Here is a 24,623-nt window from a genome sequence, read left to right as displayed (position 1 = left end):
GTGAGATCAATCTGGGACCTACCTTATGATGTGCGTGTTCCATTACTAAAATGTCTCTTTCTAGATTGCACCATTGATGTCTCTTCGCGGTAGTGTTTCAATTTCTGTTGCGCTTTAGCATGGTGAATTATGGATCGGAGTCTTGAAAGTTACGAGTTTGAAAAATTTTTCAGTTCAAACCAGTTGGTGTAAAACCTATTGTCGGCATAAACTGTTAACAGTTTCGATGTATCATTAAATTAGTTGTATGAGTCGACGACAAATGTAACTTTACATCAAAATCTCATGAACGATCTTTAACACCAATAAACATAAACTGAAAAACTTCAACTTGTGATGCCTCTAATCCATGAATTATAATTAATACAATAGCTTGTTGATGAACCCGTGTCGATTTACCCATCAGTTGAAAAAAAATTATACTGACTTCTATATGTCTCCTAACTTAAGGGCAAAAATTACGAATCATGCATCATTTTTTCTTCGATGGAAGAGGCTTGTCCATGTCAAGAGAGTTTTCAATTAAGACCCCGTATGATAGTAGCAATGTTTTAAAAACCGGACCGTTAATTGAACCGGTGAAGTGAAAGGGTCGAGGTTCAATCGGTCGGACCGGTTCAACCTCGGTTCAATGAATTTTTTAAAAAATAATTTATATAAATATATATATGTACAAAATAAGACATGTAATGGACTAATTTAATATTTTATATGATGAAAAGTTTACTATTTTTTAATAACTTGGATTTTTAAAAATAAATTTTTTAAATTATAAGTTAAAACAAATAAATTTCATCTCAATTTCAATTATATCTAAACCCAACCCCAAAATATCACAATATTTTGAAATTATACAAAATTCATGTATCTGAGAATTTAGATATTATGAATTTTAATTTTAATTTACGTTTTGAGATTTAGATATTGCAATTTAAAAAAGAAAATTTGGAGTTCGAAGGAAATCAAGAAAATCGAAAATAGAAATGTAAACTTGATAAGAAACAAAAAATAAGATAAAAGTGAGTGGTTGTGGCATTAAATAATTTGGGTTAAAAAAAATTCTTTTTTAACTTTTTTCAATTTAATGGACAAAAACAAAATTAAAAGATGGAAGAAAACATTAATAAATTAAAAATAAAGAGGTTTGATTAAAAAGGGAGTGACAAAAGAAAAGATGATAGAGAGAGAGAGTTGAAAATTAAAAAGAAAGAGCCATGAGGGGATGAGATTTTGTAAGAAAAATGGAAAAAAAAAATATGAGTATTTGCTTTATATAAATAAGTTATCAAAAAAAATTAATAAGATGTGATGGTGCAACGGTTAATACATTGGTCTTTTATTACAAAGGTCTTGGGTTCGAATCTTGATTGTTGCATTTTGCAAAACTTAAAAAAAAAAAAAAAAAAAAGTGGGGGGAAAGCTGAAAACCGGAAAACCGCCGGTTCAATCCGGTTCGGCGGTTTTCACGGTTCAACCGGTCTTTGACCGGGTTTCTAGCAAAGTCAACAATGTCATTGAACCGGACCGGTGCCATGGCCGGTTCGCGGTTCAACCGGTCGAACCGGCCGGTCCGGTCCGGTTTTCAAAACATTGGATAGTAGTGTGGTTTTTAACTCGAAAAAGGTGGTCGTGAATGGCTTCGAATCTTCTGTCCCCAAATTAGTCTCTATCCTCTCTGTCCCTTCTTTTTTATCCCAAATCATCTTTTTCTTAAACCCTAACAAGTACTTTAATTTGAGTTATCTGTTTTAATTGGTTTTGAGTAAACTTGTCAATCGATTATTATCGATTTGTTTGATTTTGAATTATCAAAAAGTTAGAAACACGTGACAGTTGTATAAAGAAGGGACAGAGGAGATAGAGACTAATTTGAAAACAGAAGATTCGAAGCGACTGTGAACAGCAGAAAATGAAACCCGTCTAATGACTAAAGGAGTTTTGCTTATTTCAGTTTGATGGTTACGGACCCGAGTCACATCTTCAATCTCTGTGTCTCTGATATTTTTATTGTCGTTCAAGCTTTAAGAGTAAAGGATAAAGGTCGTGTAATAATTGAACCCGACCATTACAAGCCCTCTTTTTTTCTTCGATATTTCCTTCTCAGTTTTCACTAGCTTTTTAGAAATCATCGTCTTAATTTTGCAACCTCCACTTACAAGTAGGGGTGCTAGCAAGTCAAGCTGCTCGCGAGTAGCTCGCGAGCAGCTTGATCAAAAGCTTGACTCGAGCTCGAGCTACTCGTTAAATTTAACGAGTCGAGTTCGAGCTCAAGAAATAAATACTCGAGTGCTCGTCGAATTTAATCGAGTTTTCATATTTTATTAATATTATATATTTATATTATATTATATATTATATATTTTAAAAAAATTATAGATTTATTTCAAAACTCGAGCTCGAGTAACTCGGGCTTGATATTTACTCGAGTTTAATCGAGTTCAAACGAGTCGAGCTCAAGTTTAGTTTTATTTCATCGAGTCGAGCTCGAGTCCAAATTTTTTTACTCAATCGAGCTCGAGCTCGAGTAGCACAAATTTTGATCGAGCTCGAGCTCGAGTATGGTGCTACTCGAGCTCGACTCGGTTCGATAGCACATCTACTTACAAGTTTCAACCCAAAAGGGAAAAAAAAAACCTTGGTATTGGTTCTTCGAATGATTGGAATTGCTTTCTATAAAAATATAGCCTAATTTGCAATTTCGTACTGTAAATATAGGAAAATTCTAAATCTTACAAGGAGAAAAAAAAATTAAAAAAGGTTTAAAAGTAGAACTAGAAATTCCATGATTGATTACTTGCCTTCGAGAGTCAGATTGTCCTGGTCTTCTCCTATCTGGGACAAAAATAGTGGGACAAAAATAGTTAGAAACTGTGTTAAAATTTGCTTAATCTTCCGTTGTTTATCCTTTTCCTCTCTCATATTTTCTTTTTCTTTTTTTCCACAAAGGATGTTTCATAGTGAACAACACCACCTTAGAAAAAAAAAAAAAAAAAAAAAAACTACACCACGCCCATCGTGTGACGGCTACGTCACCACATGTATTTATTCATCGAGTCCACTCGTTCTAAGATAATGACCAATTTCATCCCTAAATATTTTTATGAGTGCAGATTTAGTCGCTAAATTTTACTTTTAACCAATTTAATGCGTGAATTTATTTTGTTATTCTAATTTAGGACTTTCATGGCAACGCCATCACTTAAAATCAATCTAACTCCTAATTGATCAACTAAATAGGAGTATTTTGGGAACATCTGTGCAGAACTGTAATAAATCAAGTAAATCGTGTAAAAGATTACACGATTAAATATAAAAAAAAATTTATTTGATAATTTTTTGTACAATTTAAAGGTTTTATTTGACGATTTTTTATGAAATTTTCAATTTTTGTTACAGTTTCATAAGTGATTGATTTTAGACAGTGGTGCATCGCAGAATTCTTTGACTGGAACCGCAAAATAAGTATAAGTTATTAAGTATCAAATTAATCAAAAATAAAACTTAGGGATTAAATCGACGTTGTCAAGAAAAAAGTTTAGTTATAAAATTAACCATTTTCCCCACTCCCTCCTTTCATTTTTCAAGTCCACCTGACAGACCACCTCGGACTTTACGTAGCCGGCAGCTACATCCCCTTCCGCCGTCCACCACCACCAATGAAGCAGCAGAAAACATGGCCTTCCAAATCGGACACTCCCCACTTTACCGGCCTGCCCTTTACCAGAAAAGAATCCGATCACCGCCGCCGCCGCCACCACCACCACCACTCTTCCTCCAAATCCAATACCTCAGGGTCCACGAGGAAATCTACCTCTTCCTCGTCGAAAACCCATGTCTCCAACAACCTTAAACATCAGCAATACGATTACTCTTTGCTCCCTTTTGAATTAGTGCAGAAAATCGCCGCGTCTTTCTCGCTGCCCAATTTACGGGCTGCGTCGCTGGTTTGCCACGATTGGAGGGACGCCCTCCAGCCCTTGAGGCAAGCTATGATGTTTCTGAGGTGGGGTAAGCGGTATAAGCATGGGCGAGGTGGGTTGAGGTCGAACATCGATAAGGCCTTAGAATATTTTCTAGAAGGAGCGGCGCGTGGGTCCACGCCCTCCATGGTGGATGCCGGCTTGATTTATTGGGAGATGGGGAAGAAAGAAAAGGGGATTGCTTTATATAGGAAGGCTGCTGAGCTTGGTGACCCGAATGGCCAGTGCAATTTGGGTATTTCCTACTTGCAAGGTAGTGCTACAGTGCTATGGTTGAATTTAAATATTTTTTGCTCATGCAAATAAAATGCAAGATTGAGGTTCTAATTCATCTTTTTAAGCTGTTGTCGTGGGTTGGTCGTTGAATTTGTGTGGTAAGGAGGTGTTATGAGTTAACTTGTTGCTTGTTAGTGTGCTTTATATCCAAAGGTATGATTAATTGATATAAATCTTCAATCTTGATGATGTAATTGAACTACTGGTGTCCTTGATTGTTTAAGGAAGTTGTCTTTTCAGTGCTTATCTCTGACTACTTCTGCTCTCGGATTCTTTTTCTGCCTCAGTGAAGTCTTTGAAAGTAATGCAGTAGATGGTTCCTTATTATAGTTACTGTCGAGGTTAGGCTGAGAATATCATGGGTTGGATTGAGAAATACACTAGTTTATTGATGTAAAATGTTTGCTGGTGATTTACTAGTTGCAAAACATTAAAGCAATTACAGATATTGCCTTGCTAGCTTTGATGTCCTACCCTATTCTGGTATGTATCTGTGTCATAATACTTAGAAAAACTGCTGCCTTCCCTGCTCCCTTTTCCCTGGGCCTTTCTTGAGCAAGCAAAGATGATAGGCAAGAAAAAGGTTGCATCGAAAGTAGAACAACGATAAGAGACATCTGATTATTCGTAGTTCCAGGGATTTCATCAGGAGATATTATATCCTAGTATCACTATATCAGAATCGCATCCAGCAAAAGGCTGAGTGGTTGCTTGCTTGGTGTCTCTCTACTGTTATATTTGCCTATCCATCTTTGGATGCATGCTGCTCGCATAACTAATAGTTCTTGTGGTTCTTTGATAGATTCAACACTGGCATGTGATAATAACCATTATGACCATAATCGTTCATGCAGCTGATCCACCATCCTACAAGGAGGCGGTGGAATGGCTGTACAAAGCCTCGTTTGCTGGCCATGTTCGTGCTCAATACCAACTTGCACTTTGTCTACATCAAGGTCGAGGGATGGATCAGAATCTACAGGAAGCGGTATGATTATTGTTTTAACTGAGCTTTCTACATTGTATTTCAATTTTTGATCTGTTTTCTTGGTCATACTGTTTTCTGATTGGGCATTGGATTTCAAATTTCTGTTGTTCTCCTTTCCAAGACGATGTTAACTAGGTATATTGGGCAACTCCTCCTTAGTTTAACTTCCGAGCATCTACTTGCTTTGTTATGGGAAGAAGAAGCTGATTCATTTATAAATGCTATAATTTTTCTTTTGTCCTACTTGTAGATAAACAATTTTATATTTCTTTTAGGTTCATGAAAGTAGCTCTCTTTTGGTCGTGTAGCTGGAGATGATTTATGTGATTAAAAATTCTGGAATGAATTTATGCTAGTTTAATGATGAGGTTGCTGTGAGAAATTCCTTTCTTCTGATGAATTCCTCGTTTGACAGGCACGGTGGTATCAGCAAGCTGCTCAAGGTGGCTATGTGCGTGCTATGTATAACACATCCTTGTGCTATTCGTTTGGCGAAGGTTTGGCGCAATGTCGTAGATTAGCAAGAAAGTGGATGAAGCGGGCAGCTGATCGAGGTCATAGCAAAGCTCAACTTGAGTATGGGCTGCTGCTATTCTCAGTACGTGCCATACATGCTTCTTAAAATACTTTGTCATAGGATTATCTTCAGAGATAAAAGAGTAATAGATCAGAGAATATTTTCCTAATATTCATCACAATATTAGTGCAAATGTCAAAAAATATATATATATGATGATGTAATTGGATGTTACTACTTGGGCAGGAAGGGGACATGATGAAGGCTGTGGTGTACCTGGAGCTTGCGATGCGAGCTGGTGAGACAGCTGCAACTTCCGTGAAAAACGTTATACTTCAGGAGATGTCTACCCCTTCCCGTGACCGAGTCATGCATCTCGCTGATAATTGGCGTGCCTTGCCTTCATCTCGCTGAACTGTTTAGTGCCGCCTTTGTTAATAAACTGCTGTAATATAGCTTAGTAGATAAATTTTGTGGTGTCTTGTGTCTTGTCTGCAAAACTTAAATGAGATGTAAAGAAGAGAATTTGGGAGACTGTTACCTGATCCCGGGATAATAATGTATTATGGAGTCCTCGTAGATCTGCAGCTACTCTTTCAATCTGAACGGAAATAGGTATCATCAAACAAGTTTCTCTGGCCTGTGTAAATGTACTAACGGGTATTAAACAATGGGTTAGAAGTTTCTTTAGATTCTTTTTGCGTTTTAATCCTTAAATGTTGATTATTTTAGAAATGAAGAATCGTCATCTAGCAGGATGTATTCTTTCTTTATTTCCCCTTTTTAAATGTGCCAATGGCAAAGAACACTCGCAGGCTAAGAAGATAAATGATATTTGAAACAATATGGGCTTGCTAGAGTAAAGTGGTGACACGCCAATAACCTTTAGCGGACCCTTCTTCACCACATCCAATATTTCTGCTGTCTTAAAATTATCAAGCGGCATAAAAGATTTGTTTATCTTGGCCTCAGAATTTAACTATTCCCGCATCCAAACCAAATGGCATTGATGTTTAGAGATAAAAGCTAGCATCATGTGATTTCCTGTCAGCAAGTAAAATCAACATAACCTTAGTGTGGCTTAATGCACGTTAAGGTGGTTTCTCTAAAATCCATATAAGTGCTTAATGAACCCGTATGGTCTGATGGTCGTTTAGTCTTTGTTGGTTTTCCGTGACCCTGTTGGATCACCCTGTTAGTATAAGTTAGAATAGAACTAGGTGTAAGTTTTGTTAGTATAAGTTAGAATAGAACTAGGTGTAAGTTTAGATGATGATAATAGATTCAAAAAAAAAAGAGTAAAATCAACAGAACTGAGTTCCTTGCACCGAGAAGACAAGACAATCTTTCTACTATATTCTGGTCAATAGCGCAAAAAACTGAAAACATTTTTTTTTAATTTAAACGCACCTTTCTTTTCAATACAAAACTTCCATGTTCCCGTTTTATGACAGCTCTTTACTTTCGAAAGCCCTTGCTTCTCTGTGTCGGATATCCAATTTTATCGGATATCCCCGAAGGAAGGGACAATGACCTTCATTCATTAGCATATGCATTTTGAAACCTCGTCAGTATGATTCCTATGCTTTTAAAAGCACATAAGAATCATGCGAACCTGCATAGTTCAGGCAACAAAACCTTCAGCCAAACTTCTGATATGCTGCCAACACTCGTAGTTAGTGATATGTCAAATTAACACTCGTCATATTCTCTTCAAGGCTTGCAAAAACGCAATTATAAGGTTGCAGCTGTCATTCTCCAAGAGAGAAATTTGATTCCAAAGCTAGTGTCAAGATTTTCCATGTTCAAGCTACTTGCATAATAGGTAACCAGGAAACTCAAAAGAAATTCATTAGGGAGAAATGCTGTAGTATCATGTAAAATGGTCATCCAGTTGATGAGATGGCACGATTGCCTTTCTTCGCTAATTATCCCCCCCCCCCCCCAAAAAAAAAAAATCATATCATGCACACCAGGGCAATAGGAACAAAAACTAATGCAAATTTAATATGCCTGAAATATTAAAACCACCACTCACGATTGCCTTTCTTCGCTAATTAAAACCCCCGCAAAAAAAAAATCAAATCATGCACACCAGGGCAATAGGAACAAAAACTAATGCAAATTTAATATGGCTGAACTATTAAAACCACCACTCATCCACGGCTATACAATGCTACTCAATATCTTTTAGTTGCAGAAGAAAGAATTTTAAGGCCTTTGAATCACACAGCACTGGAGGTACAAATTTAAGTGTGTCACAGTTTCAGCGATCAATTCTTTCAACTCAGGATGCTGGCCAACTGCTGCTTGACGCTCTGCTAGTGCAAGTGTTTGCAACACGTTTCCTTTTTCCAAATCCTCACTGTTCCTAGCATGCAATCCGATGTAGCAAAGGAGAATATAACCATGCAACAGGGACCGTTCGTTGCCCTGCACCAGCCTCGTTAAGGGCTGGGTGCCATTGAACTCAAGAATCGTTGCTGTATGCTCTGCACGAAGGAAATTTTCACGACAAGTAAACTTACCAAGAGCAATTGCAGCTTCTGTTGCTACATCTAGGTTCCGATGACCAAGCTGCTGGACCACCAGACCAATAACCCTCGTCTCCCTCGAAGGAAAAGTTCTGGCCAAGGAACCAATTGCCCTTAGCGCTGATATTTGCAAAGTTGGATTATCACACTCTTTAATAACCCTCAATAGCTGATCCACAACAGCTTTTGCAGCCAAAGAGTTGGTCTTAAAAGCTGTCCTCCTGAGATCAGCATCTGATTCAGCAGCAGCCGTAATCTCCATAATCGTCATCAAGGAATTATACAGCAATTCACCTTGTTCCTTCTCAACAAGCTTAGCCAGACAAAGCAACCCTTTAGTCTCCGTTATTTTCCTACTATTCAACACACTACCCTTAGAAAGCATCCACAATGCCTCAACACAACTAGTCTTCAACCTAAGCTTCACTTCCGGAGTTTCGTTCTCCCTGTCCTTCTTATGATGTCCACCCCTACTGCTCCCATTAGAGGATTGCATAGACAAAGATGATCCCAAGGCTGGCCTGTGCAACTGATTCTTCTCTCTTTCCTTATTAATCTCCACAATTGCGTGAAAACTCTGTTTCCCGACATTCAAACTTGCCTCCTCCATATAACCATCCATCAACAATAAAGTCACGAGTGGCTTAATCACATTCTCCCTGGCAAAATCCTCCTGGGCGAGCGGTGAACATCCTGCCATTCTAGCAACTAAATTAGCCAACTTAATTTGAACCCTCATAGGCGAATCCCCTAAAACCTGGACTATAACTGGGACGCCAAGCTCCTTGATAATCACGCAAACCCTGTCGTCGTCGTTAGCCAAATGTATAAGGGCCATGGCCGCAGCGATTTGAGCTTCAACAGAAGAATTCTCCTTCAACAATTTCAGCAACGGAGCAATCCCACCTTCTTCAACTATATATTTCTTGTTCCTATCGTTATCTTTAGCTAGTGAAGCTAGTTGATTGGCGGCTTCAATTTTATCATTAATTTGTCCCATATACAAAGAAGCAATTGCAGCCCAAACCCAGGAAATTATGGGATCATTACTAGCAATTGGAGGGAGAGAAAGAATAATACCCCCTCCGCCGTCAAAGATGTTAAGCAGCCATGTAATGTCAGCCATGGAACTCTCAAGCATAGATTGGAGTTTCTTGAAATCAGTGGCCGAGACAATGCTGACGAGCCGCCGGAAGACACCCCCGCGGTTGCATTTCCGCACGAGGGCTAGCGTTTTCTCGAATTGCTTTGCGACCTCCTCCATGACTCTTCTGATGGGCCGTTCGTAAAGTTTACCTGGACCAGTTGAGGCATCGTTGCGGAGCTTGTCGTTGGGGAGCTTTCCAAGAATATCCACGACCAAACTGTATAGGGAATAACACTCGGATTTGAAAGAATTGGCTTCCATGACAGCCCGGTTAATCCGCTCCTTTAAGAATATTATGTAGGACAATAACTCCTGGATACTCTGCTCCTTTTCATCATCAAGGGTTTTTACTGGTGCTGGTAGCGGTGGTGGTGGCGGTGGTTTTACGATTTTACTCGCCATGGGGAGATGAATAAATTGGTGGGGCTGGTGATTTTGTGATTGAGAAGGCGGAGTAATTTGGTTGTTGTTGCTGTTGGGCGGCGGCGGCGGCGGGGGGTAGTGGTGGTGGCGGTGAAAGGTCATGGGTTGGGTTGACGAGTCATATGTGAGTCAAACGTTGTTAAAAGCGTTGTAGAGTAGAATTAGACGGTTAGACTGAGGTTTCAGCAGTGGGAAGGAATGGACCGATAAAACATAAAACAGCCAGAAAAGAAAGCAAGGCAGGAGTAGTTTTGTCATTATGGGATGAGGTCAATTAATGTTGTTGGGCGTTTTGTGATTGGCTGGGAAGGGATGACAAATTTACGTTTTCTTTCCGTCATTCTTCCATGTGCTTTCCTTCTGCTTCTGGCGGGATGGAACGGAATGTTGGTGTGATTTTCTGGGAAATTGTGGGTTTGGAGAATGGTGCAACCGTCGCGGTTGGGGGCTTTGGATTTTGGTTTGCGTGTGTGTGTGTGTGTTTTTTTTTAATTATTCATTTCTTAGGGAGTTGGTTAGGTAGGGGATCAGGATTGCAAGCTTGGTTGTTCATTTGGTTTACTGGTTGATTATAAAATGCCCCCACGTATTATCATTGTGTTGCAATGTGCCACACAATATTTACCCATTCTAGCTGTTTGCTACGTTACGTGGTCACTTGGTGGATATATTATAGGACTCAATTTATTGTGCTTTGATTGATGCGTTACCGTGACATTATACGTTCAGCTCTGCTCTTATGCCTATTTAACCCCTGCTAAAAAGGCGCATTTAGGAATTCAAAACTAATTGTGTAAAATCAATTTTGCTATCACCAGAATAGAATGCATGTCACTGGGGATGATAGTTGGGAGAGAAGAAATAACCTTTTTTTTTTTTTTGAAATTTGGTTAGTTCGTTAGAGGTTAAAATTGCCACGTAGTTCCTTCCAAGCCAATTTTGAATTGATTTAAGTAACGTGTCATGAACTAATTGCATAAATAGAGGAGCCATTGGTATTGTGATTAAGGTTAAAATTCTTGAAATTAGAGGTCTTAGGTTTAATCCATCCTTTCCTCCTCTCCGCTTCTTAAATTCCCACCACACCTGTTTTAAAAAGAAAAAAAAAGTAATAATAGTTGCACAAGGCAGTGAACCGCTATAATTGATAAATTAGGGGGTTAAACTGCAAATTAGTTACAGTTTGGGGAGACGGTTTTGCAATTGACCGTAGTTTTATTAGTTTGCAATTTAATGCGACCGTTATTTTAATTACGTGACGTGGTGAGCATGTACGTGTACGAGTTAGTATGTTAATTGACCACATGGCATCCTTAAATTTTTTTTTAAAAAATCATGGCTTCAATTGGGAAGGTCTTCTTTGGGTACCACTTATTTAGCATAAAATTTCAAAATTGTTAAGATCAAAATTTGTTTCTTGTCTTTTAGACCATGTCGATCTTTCTTTCTTTTTTTTTATCCTATATGACATTTATACCTATCCAAGTTACCTGGATGGCTACATTTTTTTTTTTTTTGTAATAAAAGGGATTGTATATTGAAAAAACTTTTATATGTACAAAACAAGAAAAGCAAATTCTCTTAATATCTGTATCTACTAGATTTTTCAAATCAAGAAAAACACTTTCATAGCATACAAAATTTGTATGTTGTTGAGCATTCAGTTTCGCTAATATATCAGCACACTGATTAGTTTCTCGGTAAACATGTCTAAGTGTGACTTTTGGTAGAGTAGAGATCAGTAATCTACAATGAGAGATAATTGAAGCACACTCAAGAGTTGAGGTATCAGCAGATTTGAACAAATCTAGAGCAATTTTAGCATCAACTTCTAATTCAACATTTTGCACGTTGAGAGAGGAAGCTAAGGATGGTGGCTACATTCTACACAAAGACAAATTATGCATACGAACTCAAACAAAAGGGGCGAAAGTGGGAGGCGGAGACCGTGAAGTATCTTACAATTATTCAAGATTTAGTGGATTTCTCGTTTCTTGAGTCGTTGGGAAAGTTCTGGAATATATATCTATTGTAGATTCAATTAATTAATTTGAATACCAGTTCATGGGTCTGATCAAATTTTGCTTAACCTAGAAGCTTCTTAAACTACTGAACAAAATAGTTTTGTTTAAGAAAAAGAAAAAAGAAAAAGGAATAAGATAGAGCATCAACGTCTCAGAATTAACGATACTTCACAACAAATGAGTATTCTCAATCAGATTAAATTAGCATAATCCTGGAGCAGGCAGCATCAAAATTTGGTGGCCAAATTAAATTAGGTTGGTGATCAAATTTCCGACAGCAAAATGGTTAACCCCAACTTTTTGCTAGCGGAGGTTTAAATGATTTAGTGTCAGGGTGGCAGTAGGTGTAAATTTTTTTTTTAATCATCTTTTGAATTTCTGATTATATCCTTGTAGAAACTAATTTTTACCCAAATTACCTAATCATATTTTACCAACATAACCACTTATTTCCGCCTTAAATATTGTAACTGCCAAACTACTATAGCCTTATAAATCAAAGTCTTTAATTCATTTACATAAATTGTATTTATGTGAAACAAAATCATATAATATTAATTTATTTTAATTTTATCTAAATTACACACACATTGGGTGAGCCCGCCCTTAACACTGGCACTGAAGAAAGATTGAGCAAACTATTTATTTTCTTAAAAATCGAGGAGGAGAATCCAAAAGGCATAACCACTCTCAAAGCTTGGCAACAAGTCCATTATGGCATGGCTTTGTTATCATCCCATTCTCCCTCACATCTGAGTCACACAAGCTAGGAGGAACATCTATGGCTGGTGAGCAATTGAAAAACCCATGAGGCTGCAAGACAAACAAAACAAGGAGACAAACTATGAGTTGGGAATCTCTTGAAGTTGTTCAGTTTCTAGATCCTGCAACTATACTAAACAGTTGGTCAGGATTCTTGTATTTGATCGTTCTTTTGGTACACAAGTTCAACCATGCTAAACATGAGTGGCTTTAGAATATTAACGCGCAAACTGGAAGTTCTTCAACGCTTGAGACTTTGTACAAGCAAGAAAGGAATGAAAGCAACATTTTACTGCTACCATTGAGAGTGATCAGAGTTTTGATACCATGAGCGTAAAGCCGATGTGCTCCACTGGCATGACTGGCCAGTCTTCCAGGCGAGGGACATGTGTAACTCCAAAAACGTACCTGCAAATGTTTGCTAGGAGAGTTAAAATAGATGGCCACACCATACATATTTCATTAGAATTATGAGGATGGAAATTCATGTTAATTCTGGAAACTCGTTTTCCATTTTACTGGCCAATCTCTAGCAAAAAGTCAAGAAATTGAGCCACAACGGAGAAGAATAACCAGGAGAAAAGCAGTTTGTCATAGGAACCTGAAGGAAACTGAATGCCTCATCTATCTACTACTAACCAAAGAACAATGTCGGTCTCCTCCAGTGGTCGATTCTCCTTCACCCACGTAGCCAGCCCTTCTCCAACACGGGGATTTTGATTGGGAAACTCTCCTCCTGGAAACTTCTCATCATGTGAGTAAGGGGTGACCCAAAGGTTGTGCTTTAAGAATGCTGCTCTTCTTAGAAACTTTGCCTCAGGACGAGCCAGTCGCTGGCAATTTGAACCAGGCACTAGTTTGTAGCCTGTTAGTTGCCCAGTACGGTTGACCGCCCTTGTATTCCTGACCTGAACTTTTAAGGACAACAAACAACAACGACATCTCATGTAAGTAGCCTAATAAGTTAACAACATATGGCACATAAAGCAGTTTCACATTGAACTGTAACACATTCATATACAGATTTGTGAATTATGTGTGTTATTAGCTAGCGAGTTCATCATAAGAGCCACCGTTTACGTTATCACAAGCAATTAATTACCTTTATTTATTTATTTTTGTAACATTATCTCCTTTTAACCAAAAAAAATAGCAGACACCTACTATCTACTTCCATCGACAACAAACAGAGGACAGCAAGCTTCCAATGAGCGGAGACTGATGAACATATTAATCTCCAATAAAGTAACAAAATCTGAAAGCAATGAGTTAATCTCAAAGATTTGACTCCAATTTCTACAATTTGCCTTCCCCCACCAAAATATGAGCCAAGATTAACCACTTTTTAGAGTCCAATGATTATTAGCACAAGCTGTATTTTCCACATAAATCTCCAAATTGATTATGGCATCATGTTATATAATACATAGGAAAAGTAGGAAACGTTACAATCCAATGCCTAGCAGTTGAAGGATTGCAATCACGCATTGCTTCCAGTTCAGTTTTGAGCAGTTTCTCTTCAGCATAAAATGCATTGCTGTGAACATTATCGTCTCCTGGTTCTTCAACTATGACATTTACCTCAACAACCTATAAAATTGAGAAGTGCTTCCCGTTAGCTCGTCCACACTCTACTGATTTTTCATAGGTACAACATACCTGAAAGAAGATTGCTGTTTAAGTTGAAGAAATCATTTGTGAAGATATTTAAATGTGTATAACATGAATCCTGCATTCAAAAATATATGCACTCAACAATAGAAAGCATCACCAGCATTGTACTGTAAATCTTGTTTCTATGCCAGATATGCGAATCTATAACCCTATCACAACACCCATTAATAAAGATCTCATAATTTAAAAGACTAAAAAGAATCCAAAAGCTTCTCTCCAGGACAAAGTGCCAAAGCAGAGTCTAAGGCCACCAGTAAAATCAAGTTGACTCTTTTTTATAGAGGACAACTATTAGTAGCATTTAACTAGTGCAGTTGATATGACAAATCAAACGAGGGTTGTCCAACTTTAATATAAAAGAACTTGAAAACTCCACTAAGAAGGGCAATTTTTACTGTCTAATCAGAAAAACTCTGGGCGAGAGCCTTAAGGCTTAAGGTAAATGCTAGCTCCGATATTCTTCACAGCCATGGGTATGATGATATTGTAACTTAGTGGAACTCAATGTAAACTTTAAAACTCCACTGCGATGTCTATAGTATCCCCCAGAAATTTCAAAGATGAAGTAGTTAGATAAGTCAACAGGCAACTTGCAAAGGTACTTATCCAGAAAAGTTTGTCTTTCATCAAATATAGAAAAACTTTTGAGGATATAAGCAAGGATCTGAAAGCCTCAAAAACCAAACCTGATTATGAGTTCCTCCAGGCTTGCAATCAACAGCCATGTCCATGCGTGCCACAAAAAAGTGTTGATGCACTGGTGCATATAATCCTGGCGCAATGGTTGTTCCATACTTTCGAACTTCTCCAGGTTGCAGAGCACCTAGGCTGAGAATACCTGTGAGCTTTACCTCAGCTTCGATTTTCCCATCCTGCAGCAAGAGATGGTAAGATAAAAATGTGTAAATTTTTCAAGAGGAGAGGTAGCATGTGATTTAAAATAAGTTAAAATAGTATGAATGTGTTAGACTAACAGCACATGAAGTACTCTGAGGACCTATATATAACGTTGAAACAAAACCTCATCAAATGTTTTGCTGGTGCTATACACTTCTGATAAAATACAGAACATGACAAAGAAACAAACTTTGAAAATGAAGCTATAATACTGCCCTCAATGTTCAGAAGAAGGGAGTTTGTCACTAGCCTGATTGAAGTGCCAGAAGAATCCGTACTCATAGTTTGCAACAGTACATATAAACGATACTGTCAATCTACGTGACCTCCTCACTTCAGCTAAACCTGTCCTCCAATCTTGATGCTTCCATAAAATTCCATGATCCTCTTCATGCAAGCAAACACAGTTTTCAATTGTTTCAACACCTCCAGTAAAGTTCGTGAAGTGTGCATCAAAGTACTTTATATATCCCAAACAGTCACAACCCTGCAATATTTGCTTTACAGTGAGTTGTATACACCATTTGCAGTTACTGAAATTTGAAATTGACTCAACAACAGAGGATGCTGGTTAGAAAAAGAACAAAAACTCATCACAAGGCGCCCTACTGACCTTCTTCAAAGAATGAGCATTTTTACCAAGTCCATCTTCCCCAGCATCAAAAGCATTTTTTCTATAGTGTGGATCATTTGGATCTCCATAAGGAACTACCATCTCAACAAAACTTAATCTGTGGGCCACAGGCCTACGTCCTCGGCTACCATCAACATATGCAACAGAGTAAATAACCAAACCCTCCCTAGGGGTGAAACCAATCCGAAAATTCCACTGCCAAGCAGAAGGCACAACCGGTAGATAATTAGTTTGCATGTATAATTCATTATTTGACTTCAGCTATTGGCAGCAAAATTTTGCAACCACAAAGTACCTTTTGCCATTGAACAAAATGACCATCAACACGAAAACTCGGACCCTCAGGTTGAATGATGTGTATAGGTTTTACATCGCTCCGATCAACACCACCCCGTGTTTCACCAGCCGTATAGTTCCTCAATGGATCAGGTGGTGGAAAGGGAACCAGTCTACGATCTTCAAATTCTAGTACAACCATATTTTGCATGTCAACCAATACATGGATTCCTTCAACTGGACGGGCATAACCATTTTCCATGGGGCAGTCACTTTCAGTTCTACAGAAGATGAGTGGTTTAGCAAGTCTGCGATTAGGTGCATCAGCCTCGCCATAGTAACCAACACACCTGCATAAAAGTGTGTTTGACAGTTAGATGATCAAAGAAATGAAAAACCTGCAGATCAAGAGAGGCCTAGTAGTTGGATAAATAGAGAAAACAAGAGGTATCAAATGACTAACCAGGGATCAACCATCACAAGGTCCATATCCTCAATACCCCTCTTCTTCATTGCTTCTCGAAAAGCAGGAAACTCCTTCACAACAGCTTCACATTCAGCATATTCAACAGCATCCTGTATAAAGAACTCTTAGATGACATAAATGTATTTTTTTCGTGTGATGTGAATTTGCTAAAGGGGAATTAGATACCTCAATTTTGTTCTAGAAACCAAAATGTACTGCATACCATTGGAGGCTGTACATTGGGAACAATTGTTGAGGAAATGACTTTGCCCCTGTGATGACCCCCTCGAGTCACAGCATGAACTTCTGATAGTTCCACAATCCAGATGCTTGTCGCATTTGATTTTTTATTGTAAACAACAAGTCTAGCTTGCCTGGGAGGAAGTTTACTAGGAATTGCAGGTCCACCTTTTGTTCTGGGCAACAGTGACGGTTGGAAAGGTGGGAAAAAATATGCATCAGCTAAAGCAACCACATTTTTAGGCGGTTCCACCAAGCCCACCTCAATGAATCGCATGCTATCTCTCACCTGATTATGAACAGAACCTCAAAGCTAAGTACAAAAGTCAAAGAGGACAAATAAAGAATTAAGGAAGGGCAAAAGTACTGTCATAATTTTATTAATGACCTCAGGGGTTGCTCCAGCAGCCCTCACAGTTGCCACAGCCACAGAGATCTCAGCAGCAGTTAAAGGATCCAATGGATGGCGGGTTTGAGCCCTCGACATGCTTGGTAGTGGTAGACCTGTACCTGCAGCATCCAAAAGGAATTACGGTCAACCAACAATGTGCATCACAGATCTTGATTTCACCTCAAACTTCAACAGAATATACATTAAGGGAGAATTATTTGATGAACACAAAGAATCCCAACTTAATGAATCCAACTTAGCTTAGTACGCTATCCCTAGAGCCTATAAAAGCTATAATACCGAACTTGATCTAACTTATCTTGTGTTTGAAATCTCACAGTTACACCTCAAAATAAAGACCATAAATAAATTAAATTAAAACTCATAAAAGAATGGGGGAAATAAAAAATCCAGCTATAAATTCGAGTTTAACCTGTCAGATACAAAAGAAAAAGAACAGAAATTTAGAATAAAACGAAACAAAACAAAGAAAGTAACAGATACCAAAGCCACCAAGATAGAAAAGGTAATGTCAACATATTCTACTGTAGCTAGTAAAAAAGAACCAGTCTTTTTTCCCTCATTTTTCCTTTCTACAAAATCATGGCCGACACACGTTCACAAATTTACATAATCACTGACACAGTAACAGCAATCATAATCTCTACCTTTGGAAGCAGAAGCTGGGGCAGATGACTCAACAATGGCTTTCACAGAAGAAGGGGAAGGTTGCTTTGGTTGTGGGATTTCAGCGTGATCAGCCGGGGTCCAGACCTCACGGCTGGCAGCCGTGGCAGAGGCGGAGATAGAAGCTTCAGGGAAAAGGGGCGTCGCTTTTTCCGAAGTTGAGGCCATTGCAATGGATTTGCTACCTCACTGTGCCTCCCTGAGTACTCGTAGTTGATACAGCAGTGATAATAGTTACAATTACTATTGTCAATATACGTCTTTGACATACAGCAAAGAATTTCTTTTGTTTCTTGCTGTCTTTTGTGTTTGGTTCTGCCCTTAACTTTCTGTGTTTTCTATCGTAGATATGTTGATCAAGAATCTAGAGAATCAAGGAAGAGCACGTTTTAACAATGGCGAGATATGTTTGTGGGTTGGTCCTTGAGAGTGTATCAGTGTATGAAGAATTTTATGGAAGAGATACAGAAGGAAATGGCGGCGTTGGTACGCTAGCGGCAGTGGGACGAGAAGTGATCCAACTCGGATTGGAATTTCTTTGGGTTAGTTTCAACAGTAAATTATTCAAAATAATATTTTTTTTTATTATAAATAAATACGTAAGCGACGTATGTATGTGCTGCTTTGAATTCATCACATATATATAAATATTAAATTTAAATTTTACATAATTATAAATATTGACGCATAGAACATTTATTAAAAATTTAAATTTTACAAAATTATAAGTGTTGATGTATAGAAAATTTATTTAAAATGTTGAATGTCGGTAGGAGACGTCTACGATTGTTTTAAGTTCAATTGCATGTCATACACGGGCCCGAAAACATATGTACAACCTCTTACACTAATTGCATGTTTTTTCACCCAATACAGAGTAGAAATTTTGGTTTACAAGTGGAAATTAAATGATAACTGTATTTTTTTTTTTGATAAATAAATGATCACTGTAATTGGTGTTCAACTATTTAAGATGGTTAATTTTATTGTCACACGCATGTCAAACGAGACAATTTCCCCGCAAAATTTCACCTGGCCATGATGGAAAGAGTGGATGGCCTTTGCCACAAAGTGACAAAACATGTAGAAAAGATTGGAGTGAGTGGCCTGTTTGTGTTTGAGGCTGAAGTTCACATCTTTTTGTAGAATTATGGTTGGCTCTCCTTGGTTCAATTTTTACTTGATTGATGCAGCCGACATGCTGAGAAATTTGTACGAAGAGGTAGACTTTGACTCTTCTCATGATTATTTTTTAAGAAAATGTTTATTATTTTTGCTTTAAAAAAAATAGAAAAAAAAAAGAATCGTAATTCCACTCCAATGATTGTGGCACTTGTGACCCCAGGGAAAGTATCAAAGCTGTGATGAAGCTGCCACGCCTTCTGGTGGGTCGTCAAGTTTTGTCTCCCTTGTATTTTTCTTTTTCATTTTATGGTACCGTGTTTGAGGATCCTGCCTTTTGGTCTTCTCGCTTCTACTTGTAGTTCATTAGCATTGCAGAATTTAGTGATCATTCGGCTGGGGATCTCATTGACCTCCTGCAAGGGCTCCTCAAGAATGAGCCTTCGCAAAGGATGACGGCTCATGAAGCTCTGGGGCATCCCTTCTTTACTAGACATCAATGCCGAAGATCTTAAAGTGGAGAGAGATCATTCAAGTTGTAAGCAATTTGTACTTGGTCGATTTTTTGTCAGTACACAGAGGAGAAACCTCCAGAGAATTTGAAGTGGTAAACATAATTATGCAGATTTTAATAATGGTTTTGAGTTTCGCAAAATAAGAGGCAAAAGTAATACAATCAGATTGCAGTTTCTGGTCTGCTTTGATAAGTAGATCTACAATAGATGTGCAATGTGTTCTACTTCGGTGAGGAAATAACCCTCTTCATCAGTTTGGCAACTGTTGGCAGACGAAACAGATTAGGAAGAGTACGAGCTGAATGGAAAGAAGAAAATCTTACATAGAAAATCGAACTATCGGATGTATTGGGCATCTTTCAGTAGCATTTGCTCCTGTTGGAATGCCTGATCTAATTAGCTAGAGTTATTACAGACACTGCAGTTGGAAAGAAGCCCCTCCTGACATGCTGTTCCAGTAGAAGATGTCAACTTGTATCGAATCTTACTCAAACAAAGGATTAGATGACAATAATATAAATCCAAGTTGTCTCAAAGTCTAAGAAACACAGAACATGACCAAGAAAATGCGAAAAGTGAAAAATGACAAACAGCAGATCAGCCGTTTCTAAAACTAGGCTCTCCCACGAAATAGATTCTTCAGCTCACCAATTTTCACCTCTTTGTCAAGTTTCCTTCTACCGCTTTGTTGTGCACTTTTTGCTTATCAATGCACCCGAGGGAGGACCAGTTACTGTTATAGTGCAATGGGTGTACAGCCAATAAGAATACCTCAGCACTCGACCCAAATTAGACCTTGCTCTGAACAGACCCTTCACGACAAAATTCACTCTTCCACTGCTCATTTGCCTCGTCAGATCTTGACTTTGGGCAATGGGAAGCCGAACTTGACTTGTGACCATGTGAATATCTTCAAATATGGATTGAGCCCTATGTGCCGTAAAGGGCTCAACATATCTCGTAGCTAGTAAGTTTGATTCATAATAAAGATCCATTATCGCATAACTGAAGTCCACACTCACTTTCTTGTTTGGATTGGTGAAGTTTGCTAGTATGGTAAGATCAGCATTGAGAAGATACCCCATGTCAAGATAGGCTGCATTCAGAGTTGCCGTTGAGATGTCGAATTTTGGAAGCCTTGGGCGATAGACTAGATAGATGATCAGCACTGCTAGACCTGCCACTATGACTGTGATCCAAAACAGAGTACAAAATGCAGCAATTATCCAGGCTACAGGTCTAGTCTTGCCTGTAGTACTCACTGGAACTGGAAGAGGAGATGGCCGCTGTTGGCCCTGCCCTTGTTGCTGCTCTGGCTCGTGCGGTGGGGGCATTTCGCCTCCGTGTTTACCATGAGGCCTGGTTTTGGGTGGAGTAACTGGTTGCGGCTGGTCATGTCTGGATGGACGTGGCTGGGGGGGGAAACGAGGGCGATGGGTATCATGCTGTGGATATGGTGGTTGTGGAAGAAAATGCGGGTTGGACTCATGCTGAGAATACATGGGCGGTTGTGGAGAAGATTAAAGCTGGGACGCCCAAGGTGATGAAGAGAAATGCTTTGTTCAAGGAAGACCGGAAGAGGTCGTGGACGTGGGTGGAATCATGAAAAGGCAAAGAATCAGAGATTAGTTAAGCATGCAAGGCAAGTAAAATCTTATTCTTGTTGATGCCTTCTTCCTTTTAATTTGGGACTATTCCTTCTTATCTTGTAATGCTGTTCTCTTGTAGTAGAATTTTAGCCTGAAAACACTCCTCCATGGTTGGTTAAAAGGAATATGATTGAGATCTAAGGATCATGACAAGATAGAAGGAGATCTTTTTTATAAAAAAAAAAAAAAAGAAAAAGAAATTCGATTTTATATATACTAATTGAAAATGGGTGATCAATCCGATTGAACTAATTAAAATTCGATTTTATATCACGTGAAACTCTTTTTCTGAAGGCGTGCGTGGGACGAAAATGAAGTGTCGAATAGGATAGTTCAATTTAGTGCGGGATGCCGTCTGCTTGGGAAGGTACAGCGACAGCCTCCCTTGGCCTTTAGGAAGGAAGGAACAGGTGTGAAATCATTTAATCCACCCTCTCTCCTTTGCTCGCAATGATGACTGTGACCTGTCGTTTGGCCCGGGCTATTGTATTCATTTTGGTAGAGAAACGGACTTTTGCTCTTGATGGGGAGAAGAAACTACCCTGAGATCGAGTGCATTAAATGAAGGGAGAGTTGGAACCGGCGGCTAAACTTTTGTAACCGGATGGGTGGAGTTGACGGTCCATTCTGGCGATACAAGACTTGAGCGGGGAAAATAGTAGAGAATAAAACCTGAAATTTCTTGAAAATGATTATATATTCTAAAAAAAATTGTTAAAGAAAGTTAATGTCCAGATTGTATTCTTGAATTTTTTTCGGTTCGATTAATGTTCACTCTTACATATTATAAACTTCTTTATTTAAAAGAAAAGATAAGTTTAGTATTTCCTCTTTTTTAAAAAAAAAAATAGTAGTAATTGTGTTTATTTTAGCATTATGTCATTCATCCTTTGTGTTTGGCTTAAATTATAACAAACTAAACAAAGCATATATAAAAGGAAATATTAATTCAACAGAAAAAAAATTCAAACTCGTACTTTGCAGCATAAACCTTAAATTCTAATTTAAAATACCATAACTATAACTCTAATGCTTTGGACAAATCTTTAATAAAAATTATAAGCAAATTCACGTTTTTGTGAAAGTTTATCTTAGAACTCCAACAATTTAAGTTTGATTCAATTTGGAAGTAAGCTAACATATCAACAAATCATAAATATAAAATGTCCAAGTTAGATGTTGAGAGAAATAATTAATTAGAATGAAAATAATTATTTAAATGTTAATACTTGGAGATTAAAAATACAATAGACGAATTTCTAAAGAAAAAATAGTTTTAGAACTTGCTTTTGGGAGTAATGAAGTGTTGATAGCCTTTGTTGAAAACACGGATCTCTAATACAATAGCAATTTAAATTGTCATTGTGACAATGACAGTTTGACTTTTTTATGTTGATTATACTTTTCTTTTGTAATCTCCTTATATTTTGATTAGTGACTTCATTTAGGATTTTTAAAATAGTCACTGATTAACACACTTGTATTATGCTTAACTTACCTTCTTAATACATACATTTATAATTAAAGCATTCTCTGCATTTAGACATTTTTTTCCAAAAAAAAAAAAGAGACATGAAACCCCGCTTAATGAGTGGCCAATTGAGCACTCAATAACCAAATCATTTAATTAAAGTTAGAAAACTAAAGGTTCATAATTAAATTCAGCTATTATCTAGTTCTTTTTTTCCCTGAAACGGTAGAAATTTTTATTCATAATCAAGATGTAATTACATGTTGAGCAAGGGCTCAATTTGAGACACACAAAAGTGTACTAATACACTAAGAATCTAAGGATTCCTTATCAAAAGTTATGCTTTGAGCAAGTTTGCTCAAGCTTTTAGTCAGACTACTACGTTCAACATTCAATTTATCAAATGAGCATTTCCTAGACATTGAGCTAAGATTGATGATGTCCTTCAGGTTTACAGCAACTCTAATGTCCTTTTGATGATGGCTTCCTAAGCAGGTTTAGGATTTGATGGGATTTGATGGCTATTATCTTAGTTAGGAAGGTACAAGTCGTTATATTAATTTGGTATAAAGAAAAGGAGTGTTTTAATTAACTAATAATAAAAGTTGCAGGTAAAATAGTTGAAATTTTATTAAGCTGTTATAAATAGATAACTCAAAAGCTGTTTTTTTTTTTTTAGTTTTGGGGGTGGCTACCCTCCCCTACCCCCATTGGCTACGTTCTTGGATACAAGGTTTTTTGCCAAATGGAACTTGTCATGTAATTACAAGTACTCATTTTTCATTTTGAAGAGCCAATATGTCTATATTTTACTAGATCCCTCTTTCCAATCTTTTTATAATAAATTAAAGAGAAAATAGAATATATTACAAGTTGTAAAAATAATTGGAAATGGGAACAAGTTAGTGAAAATGTTCTACTGATGCACAACTAGTGGTCATGTAATGGCTTCAAATCTTGGTGTGTCTGCACTTTATTAATATCTTGCTATGCTCTCTAAAGTATTAGTGTATATGGATGTTCATGTATTACTGCTATGTTTTAATTTAGGAGACTTTTTAAGTTTCACCCAACCTTAATAGCGGGGTATCGTAAATTACATTGAGCTATTTGGTAATTATTATAGAATTAAAAAAATTAGAGGAACACGAGATACATTTAACAATTTATTAATCACTGTAGAATTAAAAAAAAAGTAGGGGAACAAGAGATTAAGATTTGGGGGAGGATCAATGATGATGTACAATTTTAAGGGAATACTTTTACACTTTTTTGTAAAAATTTTGGGAGAGGGGGGGGGGGGGGGGAAGTGTAATATTCAATAAAAACCTTAAATGTTATAATGGGATGCCAAAGGATATTTAAATTTTTGAAGAGCCAAAGTGTAATATTCAGCCAAAATCCCGAAGAGTCGATACTCAATACTACACCTGGTCACCGTCAGCCGTGTAATATGCGGACGCTCATTTTCACCATCGTTGCCCGGTACCCAGTTAACTTTCAATGGCCTGTACGGTCCAATAATTTGCCTAGTCATTTTGTCTGCCAATACGTGTCAGCTCCACATTTTTTTGTCCCCATCAATGATCATGCTCCGTTTTAATTTGCTGTTTTTGGATTATTTATAAAAAATTTTACTATATCAATATATATATAAAAAATTTTATTATAGATAAGATATTTTTAAATTACTTTTATTTATATATTACTGTAATATTATATATATTTTTCTTTACTTTTCTTTTGTTTCACATGGGAAAGCTATAGAATTTGAAAATCCCAGCAACACTCTCTGGCATCGGTAGGTCCAGCATTTTCTCAAGAGGAAATTATTGACCGCCAGCGTGAGTAGCTAGCTACATTATAGAATCATTTGGCGGCAGAAGTGAGAACAGAGGGAATCGGCGCATATCACAGTCGCAATTCAATTATGACTCAACTTTTCAGACC

The 24,623-nt window shown here is 37.6% G+C and overlaps 4 protein-coding genes across 7 annotated transcripts; 1 reads left to right on the top strand and 3 right to left on the bottom strand.

The window, feature by feature from the left end:
- The first annotated feature begins 3,577 nt into the window (after window positions 1–3,577).
- LOC113753091 (F-box protein At1g70590) lies at window positions 3,578–6,451 on the top strand. Of its 2 annotated transcripts, none has more exons than XM_027297181.1 (4): window positions 3,578–4,233; window positions 5,111–5,244; window positions 5,660–5,842; window positions 6,008–6,451. In XM_027297181.1, exons 1-4 carry the CDS (start codon window positions 3,657–3,659, stop codon window positions 6,173–6,175), a joined length of 1,062 nt encoding a protein of 353 aa, XP_027152982.1. In that variant the 5' UTR covers window positions 3,578–3,656; the 3' UTR covers window positions 6,176–6,451. The 2 variants fall into 2 exon arrangements, with proteins under 2 accessions (XP_027152982.1, XP_027152983.1); XM_027297182.1 differs by having other exon boundaries at window positions 4,153–4,233; window positions 5,059–5,244.
- Window positions 6,452–7,866: 1,415 nt separating this feature from the next.
- On the bottom strand, window positions 7,867–10,213 carry LOC113753646. The gene has a single exon (XM_027297852.1). The coding sequence runs from the start codon at window positions 9,965–9,967 to the stop codon at window positions 7,973–7,975; it is 1,995 nt and encodes a 664-aa protein (XP_027153653.1). The 5' UTR covers window positions 9,968–10,213; the 3' UTR covers window positions 7,867–7,972.
- A 2,168-nt stretch (window positions 10,214–12,381) lies between these two features.
- Window positions 12,382–18,408, bottom strand: LOC113753740 (primary amine oxidase-like). Of its 3 annotated transcripts, XM_027297975.1 has the most exons (12): window positions 17,898–18,408; window positions 17,227–17,348; window positions 16,822–17,127; window positions 16,596–16,708; window positions 16,152–16,482; window positions 15,836–16,051; window positions 15,473–15,709; window positions 15,012–15,197; window positions 14,101–14,241; window positions 13,291–13,559; window positions 12,978–13,059; window positions 12,382–12,702 (listed from the first exon to the last, which is right to left on the bottom strand). In XM_027297975.1, exons 1-12 carry the CDS (start codon window positions 18,082–18,084, stop codon window positions 12,580–12,582), a joined length of 2,313 nt encoding a protein of 770 aa, XP_027153776.1. In that variant the 5' UTR covers window positions 18,085–18,408; the 3' UTR covers window positions 12,382–12,579. The 3 variants fall into 3 exon arrangements, with proteins under 3 accessions (XP_027153776.1, XP_027153777.1, XP_027153778.1); XM_027297976.1 differs by lacking the exon at window positions 14,101–14,241; XM_027297977.1 differs by lacking the exons at window positions 12,382–12,702; window positions 12,978–13,059 and having other exon boundaries at window positions 13,426–13,564.
- A 1,448-nt stretch (window positions 18,409–19,856) lies between these two features.
- Window positions 19,857–21,176, bottom strand: LOC113753913 (uncharacterized protein At1g08160-like). Its single transcript, XM_027298190.1, has one exon. It carries the CDS (start codon window positions 21,053–21,055, stop codon window positions 20,231–20,233), a length of 825 nt encoding a protein of 274 aa, XP_027153991.1. The 5' UTR covers window positions 21,056–21,176; the 3' UTR covers window positions 19,857–20,230.
- Between the last annotated feature and the right edge of the window lie 3,447 nt (window positions 21,177–24,623).

The sequence above is a fragment of the Coffea eugenioides genome, chromosome 11, assembly GCF_003713205.1.
Source record: "Coffea eugenioides isolate CCC68of chromosome 11, Ceug_1.0, whole genome shotgun sequence".
NCBI lineage: Eukaryota > Viridiplantae > Streptophyta > Magnoliopsida > Gentianales > Rubiaceae > Coffea > Coffea eugenioides.
This window is presented reverse-complemented; position numbering and strand designations above follow the sequence as displayed.

What these genes read in the sequence shown, in the direction of transcription:
- LOC113753091 (XM_027297181.1), top strand. Translation starts at nt 3,657, where the DNA reads ATGAAGCAGCAGAAAACATGGCCTTCCAAATCGGACACTCCCCACTTT. An exon ending in ATCAGAATCTACAGGAAGCG is followed by an intron (nt 5,245 to 5,659) that starts GTATGATTATTG and finishes CTCGTTTGACAG; the next exon opens with GCACGGTGGTATCAGCAAGC. An exon ending in ATGGGCTGCTGCTATTCTCA is followed by an intron (nt 5,843 to 6,007) that starts GTACGTGCCATA and finishes CTACTTGGGCAG; the next exon opens with GAAGGGGACATGATGAAGGC.
- LOC113753646 (XM_027297852.1), bottom strand. Translation starts at nt 9,967, where the DNA reads ATGACCTTTCACCGCCACCACCACTACCCCCCGCCGCCGCCGCCGCCC.
- LOC113753740 (XM_027297975.1), bottom strand. Translation starts at nt 18,084, where the DNA reads ATGGCCTCAACTTCGGAAAAAGCGACGCCCCTTTTCCCTGAAGCTTCT. An exon ending in CTGGAGGAACTCATAATCAG is followed by an intron (nt 14,242 to 15,011) that starts GTTTGGTTTTTG and finishes TCAATTTTATAG; the next exon opens with GTTGTTGAGGTAAATGTCAT. An exon ending in ACATCGGCTTTACGCTCATG is followed by an intron (nt 12,703 to 12,977) that starts GTATCAAAACTC and finishes TTTGTCTTGCAG; the next exon opens with CCTCATGGGTTTTTCAATTG.
- LOC113753913 (XM_027298190.1), bottom strand. Translation starts at nt 21,055, where the DNA reads ATGTATTCTCAGCATGAGTCCAACCCGCATTTTCTTCCACAACCACCA.